Here is a 9,906-nt window from a genome sequence, read left to right as displayed (position 1 = left end):
AATATCTAAAATAATTCTCCAAAATTATCATATGATGCATTCTTAATACTTAAAAAAGTCCCAACTTCCTAACTTTAAAAACAACAAAGTTATGTCATTTCCAATCGTTCAGTTATATGGCAGCTAAAAATAAGTGCCGATCCTAAAATGTAGGTCGGATGATTAACCAAATATAAAATCCAAAAGATCCAGCCCAACTTACAAACACCAATTTATGGCATTTCGATCAATCAGTATATGGCAGCTATAAGAAATCGGCCGATCCTTAAAATTTGGTAGGTCGGATTGATAACAAATATAAAATCCAAAGACCCGCCTCCTAACTTACAAACACCAATGTATGGCATTCGATCAATCAGTTATAGGCAGCTATAGGATATAGTCGTCCGATCCTTAGAAATTGGGAGGTCGGATTTTTAGCCAAAAATAAAACCCATAAAAATCCCAACTCCAACTTTAAAAACACCAAAGATATGGCATTTCCGATCGTTCAGTTATATGGCAGCTATAGATATAGTGGCCCGATCCGGCTCGTTCCGACTTATAACTACCTGCAATAGAAAGACAACTTTTGGGAAAGTTTCAAGCAGATAGCTTTAAAACGAGGGACTAGTTTGCGTAAAACGGACGGACAGACGGACAGACGGACAGACGGACAGACGGACAGACGGACGGCAGACGGACGACAGACGACGACGGACATGGCTAGATCGACTCTCCTGGTGATGCGATCAAGAATATATAACTTTATAGGGTCGAAATGTCTCCTTCACTGCGTTGCAAACTTTTGACTGAAATTATAATACCCTCTGCAAGGGTATAAAAATAACAGCTGCTACAATAACAATTAATTGTTGGAAATCCAATCAAAAGTTAATTCAATTTTTTTTTCTGAGTAAACGAAAAAATTACTTTATTTATTTTCGCTGTTATGTTGCTTTATTTATCTGGTAAACACTTTAAGCATTTACATTTTAACAATCTGTTAAATAGAAAATTTGTATAAAAAACAAAAATAGTGATTTCTCAATAATCAATATTCAAGAAAGACATGTTTTAAACCATTTCTCAACTTCGATACATTTATTTAATTTACTAATCTAGCCAAGTTTTCCATTAAAACAATTTTAAAGAGGTACAGTCAAACTTCAACCGAATCCACTATATTTCCAATACAGTACTTCGAGATATAGGATTTATTACGCTCCTCAGCACTGAAACTAGATTGCTTTGAGAGAGTTGAACTGAGTGTGGACAGGAGGTGGGTATCCGGTCGTCGTAATACTAACCTGCGGCCTTTCTTCTGGCCTTGCTGTTGTTGCCCGGCGCAGCGTATTGAGCCCGTAAACAAGTCCACAGGCAATGGCTCCGGTTAAGGCAGCGCCAAAGACAACGAGTACGGTTCTGCCAGAGGCTCTGGCTCTTGCTCCCTGTCCGACTCCGGCTCCTACTGGGCTGCAGCCCTGAGCATGATTTGTTACTGACAGCGTCTCAGGCAGCAGGAGCAGTGGCAGTGGCAGTGGCAGTAGCAGTAGCAGCATCGCCCGGAGTCGAGGCTGGGTTTGATTTATTTCTCGTTGTACAATTTATGAGTGAAGGTGAAGCGGCAGCAACACCACAACCGGCCCAAGGATCCCTCCTCCCAGCCCAACCGGACCCTGGGCTCTGCCTTTTGGTCTTGCGATTCATCGAGCTGAACCCGAGAAGCATCCTTGCAAGGGGTTATGTTCCGGAATCCGAGGAGGGTTTGGGTTGGGCCAGGGACTCTGTGACTGTCAGGCAGCGCGTGTTTCAGATGCGTAAGATTCCCCAAAAGATTTGCGAAATGCCGGGGGAAAAGAAGCGGGCGCCACGACATGCTTACGCCCATGTACCCGGCTCCTCCGGTTCCTCCGCTTCCTCCGCCTCCTTGTCGCCCCGTTTAAACCCTCTCCTTTCGCCAGATTGTGATGGATGCTCGCCCACTGTGGTGCCTTTGGCTTGGGGCTCAAGGGGAATCTGCGGTTGCGGAGGGGGGATGGGACATGGAGTCCCCGCAGTCCTCGCGAGCAGACCCATTAGCGTCTGCGAACGTCTTTTATTTCAATTACCACCACCTTATGCAAAATTCAGCGAACACTTGGCAATAAGGAGATGCGTTATGCGGCTTGTTCCTTCCTTGCGAGTCCTTATTCCCTCTTACCCAGCCATTACTCATTGTGTAGCCCGATTTGTGGCGCCTTTGATGCTGCCGCAATTGTCACTGAGTCCCTGCATTCAGGTACTTATTCCAAACTTTGTCCAAGAACTTCAGCTGTAATTGCCGCCGAGGAGTGTGAATTATGCACGCCTCAAATATTTCAATTACCCTGCTTTAGGCATTCAGCATTCGGCATTCGACACCACACCTCACCAGCTCTTTACACCCCAAAAAAGCGAAAGTGTCCCGCCTTTGATGTTCCCTCGTGTCGATGCCTGCGGCCAGTGGGGCACATGCTGATGACCCGACCTGACCTTATCGTTTTTCAATTACCATCCATCGACCATCGACACCCGCCCCGGCAATTAAGCGCCATAATCCAGGGTCCCAGGATGTCAAAGTCGGAATTGAATTCGCCAAAGGGAGGCGGACACACATTCATATCAGCATCAATCATTGGGCGGGCAAATTAAATTCCACCCGCCGATTCATCATAATTAATCTAGATCTCGCCAATCTATTATTAAGATTAAACATTTATTTACATTCGTTACGGATTCGATTCGATTCGATTGCTCGCTTTGGTATCTCTAGGTATGCGATCGTTTGCACAGAATGTATCTGCCATATATGCTAGATTGCTATATATGGCGCCATATATGCACTCTCGACCTATTTACTTAATTACGTATAAAAATACTTAGAGACTGAGCCACAAAACACAAACATAAACAAAAACTCGATTTACATATTTACAAGACAACGCGACATCGACGTCGTTAACCTCCATCCACCAATTTCTCTGTGGGGCGTTAGCGTGGGCGTTGGCAGTAACGGGGGGCGTGGCCTGTAACGAGATGATGACTACGACTCCTGAGCTGATGGTGGCATTAAAAATCACCGACTTACCCGACTATGGGGTTCCAGGGCTTCAGGGCTCCAGGGCTCCAGGCCTCCTGACATCGAACATAAGTTGCCGCTCGACTTTGGCTTGTGGGCTTAGTGGGGTGAGCGGGGGGAGAGGGGGGCGGAGGCGGAGGCGGAGGAAGGGGCCAGCAGGACAACCAGCAGGACCGCCAGGAGGAGCAGGGGCAGGGGGGGCAGAGCCAGCTTAGAGCCCAGTTCGTGCTGCATGGCCGCGTGCTGCTCACTCTTAATGATATGCACAAAGACGCTGTCAGAATCTGTTGGGAAGAGGTGGCACAAAGGGGTTAGAAAATAACATACCATTTAGTCTTCTAAAAATCAATAATTAAAATGTACAAAAAAACTATTTATAGTATGATAACATGGTTCTGAGCTGAAACAAAAAACTACGGTAAATTGGTTTTAAAAAACAATGATAAATATGAAGGAATAATTTAAAAAGTTGGTGAGTAAACATCAAACTATTATTCTATTTTTTTAATGTATAGTTAAAGGTTTTTATTTAGACCTGTGGTATTTTTGCAATATTATGCAAGTAAGCTTATATAAACTAAAACAAAAGATTTACTTTAATTTAATGAAAGCTAGGATTATTCTTCAATAAACAAAATTATGTTAAATAAATTCAATCATAATAATATTTGTTATTGGCTTAATGATTTTTTAAATGTAATAGGCAATTACGTTAATTCAATTTTTAATAGCTGAGTATTTATTTACATTGTTTATATGCTAAACTACTTTTCGTTATTCCTGACTTGAAATATACGCAATGTGCATGCATAAATAATTAATAAAAGCCAGTGAGTGGCATGTTTAAAACCAAATTAGATTTTAAATGAAATTGAATTTGTGTTGTAAAAACTGAAAGCTTCTCGGATTAATGAGACTTAAATAACATGTTGGGTATCAACATAAATAATAGACTTAGTCGTGCATAGTCCAAGGAGCTTAAAGGATGCAGTTTTGAAGGACTCACTCGAGTTGTCCGCGGAGCAGGTGTAATTGCCGGAGTCCGTGTGCAGGACACGCGATATCACCAGGTTGCTGGTCTTCATCTGCTGCTCGGACACCACGCGAATGCCGCCCCGCGAGGAGTCGCTCACCAGCTCCGTGTCCTTGTGCCACAGCATGTGCGTGTAGGGTCCTGGAGCCTGGGGGGCGATGCACGTCAGATTGATGTCACTGCCGCTCTGGATGAACAGCTCGCGGTTGGCCAGGATCTGGGCCTTGGAGGCTGTCGATGGGAGGCGTCGATTTCGATTAATGGGTATGTCAACAAGTTGTCTTTGGGGGGCCCTTTGCCTTGCCCCAATCTTCTCCTATTCTGCTCTGTGATGTTGCAGGCTGTTTGATAAACTAATTTGTCAAAGTAATCCCAGCTCTTTGCACCCTCGGGCTGATGTCTAAACAGAGATGTAAACAACTTCTACATGGACTTACAGGACCGCCAATCGATTGAGATTCAATGGGGGTAATGAACCGAGCACTTGGGAGAAGTTTCGATTTTGTAATTATGGTAGGTCATGAAAGGGCTCTCCAAAAGGGTGTGTATTGGAAAAATCCATTTTAATCGGATTTTCATTGTTTAAAAGAGTTTACATAATTGTATTTTAAAGCTTATAGTGCTTGGCCCCTTCAGTTTGGGTATTAGTATTAAATATATAAAAATTGTTGTAATTCATTTTACAACTATTATCTTTGTACTTACGAAAGTATTAAAAATAAACTTTTTTTTATATAATTTGAAAACTAGAGCGAACAAATGAAACTCGTCAGCTTAGAAAACAAACTAAAACTCATAAAAGCTAGCGTTGAATTAGTACTTAACATATTTTTTTTTTTTTAAACCGCTTATTAAACATATTCAGATTTTCTTATATTTATATTGTTTCTAAATGTTTAACATTAGGCTAGTGTCAGTTTTTTAACAAAATAAATCCTGATACCCCTCTTCCCTGAAAGATACTTACTCACAACGATCAGCTTGTAGGCCAGGCTGATCTTGGGCTCCGTGGACACCTGGCACTCGTAGATGCCCGCATCCCTTGGCTGCACCGAAACGATCTTGAGCACCCACTCATCGGAGTTGTCGATGTGGCGCGCCAGGAAACGCTGATCATTAGTGTAGGTCATGATGCCGATGGTCAGGATGTGGAGATCCCGCTGTCGGATCCAGGACACCGCCCGATCGCCCAGATTACGCACTCGGCAGTGCAGACGGGCGGTGGTGCCCAGAGCGGCGATGATCTCCCGCTCCGTGGAGTTGTCGAATAGTGGATCGAGTCCATCGTAATTATCTGGTATCAGGTTGGACAGATCCTCGGCGGCGGCCATGTGACCTTTGGGTTCAGAGAAAAAAGTTATTAGGTATTAAATTAAGAGTTAATGATCAAAAAAATTAAAATTCTTCCAACTTCAAATAGTAATGCTGAATTTAGTTGATTCTGTTCTCTTTTAGAAAATGTATAATTATTGCCTTTCTCATTTAAAAGATTTGTTGTAACAAATAACTATATTATTGTTAAAATATAAAATTATAAAGTTAATTTGAATTAGCTTAGACACAAAGTGTATTTACTGAGATCGAAATCAACTATTAAAGATTTCTAGAACCGTTCAATCAACCCCAGCCCATTTTGCATTTATGTATAAGATGAATATCTAAAGGGTTGCCACTTCAAGAACATAGAAATACGACCTGCCCATGAAACAGCCCCGGGGTAGTTCATTCAAACAGCTGTATCTGAACGTCAATCTAAACGTATTCAAGTGCATTCCAGGGCATGAGCCTGGGGGCAGACAGATAGATGGACACAGGAAGCGTCAAATGGATAGACAGTCGGACAGCCAGATGGATAGATATGCAGACAGACGGACGGGCAGATGGATGGTCGATGGATGTGGTGGGGTGGCTCAATCCGGTGGTGCGGATGCCTCAGCTGGCGGGGAATCAGCATTCATTTGATTAACGAGTATTTGTGCTTAATTTATGCTCCAGCTTAAGCATGCAGCCCATCGGACCCATTCCCACGTTTATGATCCATCGCTGGGCGGACAAGTGATTTATGTGGGTGGTGCTGGTGGTGGTGCTGTTCCTGCTGCTCCACCACCCAATTGCCGATGTATTAGCCAACTAATGCGCTAATAATCCATGAGTGCCTAAACAAATACAAACACAAATACAGCTGTGCTTGGAGTGGGGCTGGTACTGCGATTGGTTGTGGATATGTGAATATGTGGATATGGAGTGGATAAACACATATTGATTTATAGGTCAGGATCCATTGTGTGTGCGAACTGTGGTTGGGCAAATTTAGCTATCAAATATCAAGCAATAAAATGACGTTAAACACTTAATTGAAACTGTTGCTCCACACCCGCAGGCGATTCTTTCGTTTTTGCCCAGGCCGAGCACTTCTACTGAAATTGCTTTTTATGCTGGCCACAAAATAAAAAACTCCCGCCCACACTCAGCCACACACATTTCCACACACACACACACACACACACCCGCACGCATACTGTGCAAAGAATATGTAACAACATAAAATTTTTTAATAAAAGTTGCGTATTTACATACAAAGTGCGGGGTGGTAAGTTGGAAAATTGCCGGGTCGAACCGCAACCGCAGCTTCAGTGGCCATGGCTAACACCTCCCCGACCTGCCCCCTCCCCTCTCCACACTCCACCAGCCCGAGCTGCAGTCCCCCAAGCGGACCCTAAACTGAGTTCAGGTGCCATAAATTACAAATGAGCAATTGCAGCTGCTCCTGGTCTCGATTTAAACTCACACCCGCAGTTGAGAGATGCGAAATAGATGGGAACATAAACAATTCCGGACAGCTGGGAGTGGAGATTACCAAATTGGGATCTCTTTTGAAGATCAGTTATCCATTTGGGAGCGGGAACATGGTACGAAATATATACAAATTGAACTTTTTGCCTGAGTAACATAAAAAGTTTTGGATTAATTCAATAAACTACGTTCCAAACTTTTTAATAAAAACATGTGTAGAACATAAAAAACTACAGGGTTATTTTGCTGCATAGCTACATGCCACCATATGGTAATTTACAAAGTTTGAAACGTAATTGGGAAAAATGATTTAACTTCAATTTGAAAATGCTGTGTGGCTTTAATAGTTTTAAATATTATAAGTTTAATAAAATAATACATTAGTTAACTTATATGTAGTTGCTAATTATAAATAAAGAAATAAATCCTTAATTTGATTTAAATGTAGAAAAAATATAAAACAAGAATCCAATTGTGTCTGTAAACATAAAACCCATTTATTACTTTCGAATAATTATTAAGATGAGCATTACTGGAATATTTAAATTTAAAATCCATTTCTTATTTGTGTATTTTTAACAAAGTTATTTCAAGTTTTCGTTTTTAGAATTTTAAAACCTTTTAGAATCAATGTTGCAAAAAGTTTCGAAGAAAGTTTAATTTACGTTGTAATTATTTTTTAAATGGTTTAAAAAACTTGATAAATGAGGGTTTTATGTGTTCCCTTATTAAAATTCCATGTTCTTTTATTTGTGATATAGGAAAAGAGTATTAAAATGATATCCCTTGCTACCATTTCGGGATCAATGGCCCATTGTAATCCCCGTCATATCCCTCAATCTAATTGGAATTGCTTCGCAATCCCCGCTCCGATTACCAATACCATCCGCTGTGGCATTCTCATTTATAATGCCATTTCTACGACTGCCCAGTCCCCGGCTGGCATTACCCTTTGAGTGTTGTCTGATTAGATTTAAATCCGTACTCACCGAAGTATTGGCTGCTGCGACGGCCCTGCTTGTCGACTGGTGCGGTTAATCCCATGATCACGAGCAGCGCCATAAAGTATTCCACCAACATTTCATGCGCAATTTGTGGGGCTCTCGAATTACTTATAACTGCAGCAGGAGCGAAAGGAGGAGAGCGACAACAGAAAAGTAATTAAAATAAATGATGGCAATCGCGGAACTCGACTCAATTCAACTCGACTCGACTCGAAGGGCGACACACAAAAGATGAAGATGAAGACGGAGATGAAGGACATTCGGACCCAGCCCCTCCCCCACCCCCCCCGCTGCTCTGCTGCCCACAATTGTGCAGAAACAATAACCGAAGGGGATTAGGCTCAGGGCTCCTTCTTATCGGAGCTCCGGAAGCCGCAGCACATTCATTTAAACTGATGACAAGACCGCAATGCGGTCGAGTTTTCAATCACCATGACGCCCACAGGACAACAACGAGATGAAGATGTCCTTGCGGCCAAGGGGCGGGGGTTTGTTAGAAGGGAAGGTGTTGGGAATGGGGGGCCGGGGGGTGTTCTGGGGATTCGAGCTTTTGGTAATTTCTTCATTACACACTAAGCTGTCCATTCAATTGCTTCTGGCCAGCGGAAGAGGAAAAGCAGGAGCATTTGCGTCGCCCGCAGCCAGCAATTTCGCTCTGGTCACGTTCCGATAATACACTTAATTATATTCGACAGGGGCGTGGAGGAAAGGGGGAAAATCGAGGGGGATGAGGGGCTAAGTGGTGGTCTCTGCTACCTTTTCCTAAGAGCGGACTAGATTCGGTGGCCGTGGTCGGAGTAAATGTAGCGCGAACTGCGTGCCGCCATCTCATGCGCAACGTAACGCATTCGAGCGCGTTGCGTTTGTGTCCTTTTCCGCGGGGGGGGGGCACGTCCTCGGCTTACGTAACTGCCCTTACGCGACGTAAGGAGCAGGCATCTCCGAACTGCCACAGAAGCACGCAACTCGAAATCAGTCACTCCAATGACGCGATTCCAATACCAATTCCGATTGAGATGCCAGATACGAAAGGCAGCCGAGCAGACTCACGAGTCACGTTTCACCAGGGTCACGGTTCACCAGGGTCACGGGTCACGGGTAACGGGTCACGGGTCGCAGTTCACGGGTAACACGTTTCCCACGTTTCCGGTTGCTCAGCGCTCGTTGCGTGTGTGTGGCTTGAGGCGCGGTAAACAACTGAACGGAGCTGCTCCTCCGAGTCCTCCAACAATATGCAAATCTCCGGGAGCATCGGGAACAGCGACAGCCAGGCGCCGGCGCAGCTGCAACATGTTGCGGCAACATTTATTGGAGCCAAATTGAATGGTAAGCCTGACGGCTTTTGGGGGGCGTCGATGGGTTAAGGCCTGCTCCTGCATGTCCTTTAAGTTCATTGGAGGTGCGTGGCTGAATGTGCTTCGGCTTATGAAATATTAAACAGGCTGCGTGGTGCTTTTGATTTGTGTCACGCAACGACAGACAGCAGATCGTCCAAAGGAGCAACAGAGTGGAGTGGAGGAGTGGGCAGGACCAGCAATAATAATACAAAACAACATCAATAATAAAAGCCAGAGAACTCATGCATGGCAAGGCGTTTTTTTTTTTTTGAACCAGCTTTTCGCAATTAAAAGTGGCAGCGACAGACACTCGCACACATTGTGCGCCCATTGTGTCGAAGCGGAAACGGATATGAAGCGGCCATGGGTGCTGCTGTTGCTCCTGCCCCGCACAATGTCGCTGTGCTGGCGGGCGACTTATCAAAATCGATGAGGCAACATATGGTCTATTTTAATTTTCTAACATATCTCTCCACGCACACACACACACACTGACACAGACGACGTACATATGAGCCATTGACACGACACAAGCCACTGGAATACCTACACATACTAATGCAATGCCACAAGCTCACACACACACAGACTGACATCCTCACCTCGAAAAGTCCTTTCCCCCCGTTGCCCCCTCAATGGCTGCACTCCCCCCTCAAATCC

The 9,906-nt window shown here is 43.9% G+C and overlaps 1 protein-coding gene across 1 annotated transcript; it reads right to left on the bottom strand.

Moving 5' to 3' along the window:
• Window positions 1-3,205: 3,205 nt before the first annotated feature.
• LOC108043843 (V-set and immunoglobulin domain-containing protein 10) lies at window positions 3,206-9,092 on the bottom strand (the record flags this gene model as incomplete). Its single annotated transcript, XM_044458968.1, has 5 exons — window positions 8,666-9,092; window positions 7,895-8,023; window positions 5,080-5,448; window positions 4,086-4,343; window positions 3,206-3,363 (listed from the first exon to the last, which is right to left on the bottom strand). Coding segments are annotated over exons 1-5 (990 nt in total), but the record flags the coding sequence as incomplete, so codon positions are not given.
• Window positions 9,093-9,906: the final 814 nt, after the last annotated feature.

The sequence above is a fragment of the Drosophila rhopaloa genome, unplaced genomic scaffold (assembly GCF_018152115.1).
Source record: "Drosophila rhopaloa isolate 14029-0021.01 unplaced genomic scaffold, ASM1815211v1 contig_178, whole genome shotgun sequence".
NCBI lineage: Eukaryota > Metazoa > Arthropoda > Insecta > Diptera > Drosophilidae > Drosophila > Drosophila rhopaloa.
Note: the sequence above shows the minus strand (reverse complement) of the source record. Positions and strands in the feature narration are given on the sequence as shown.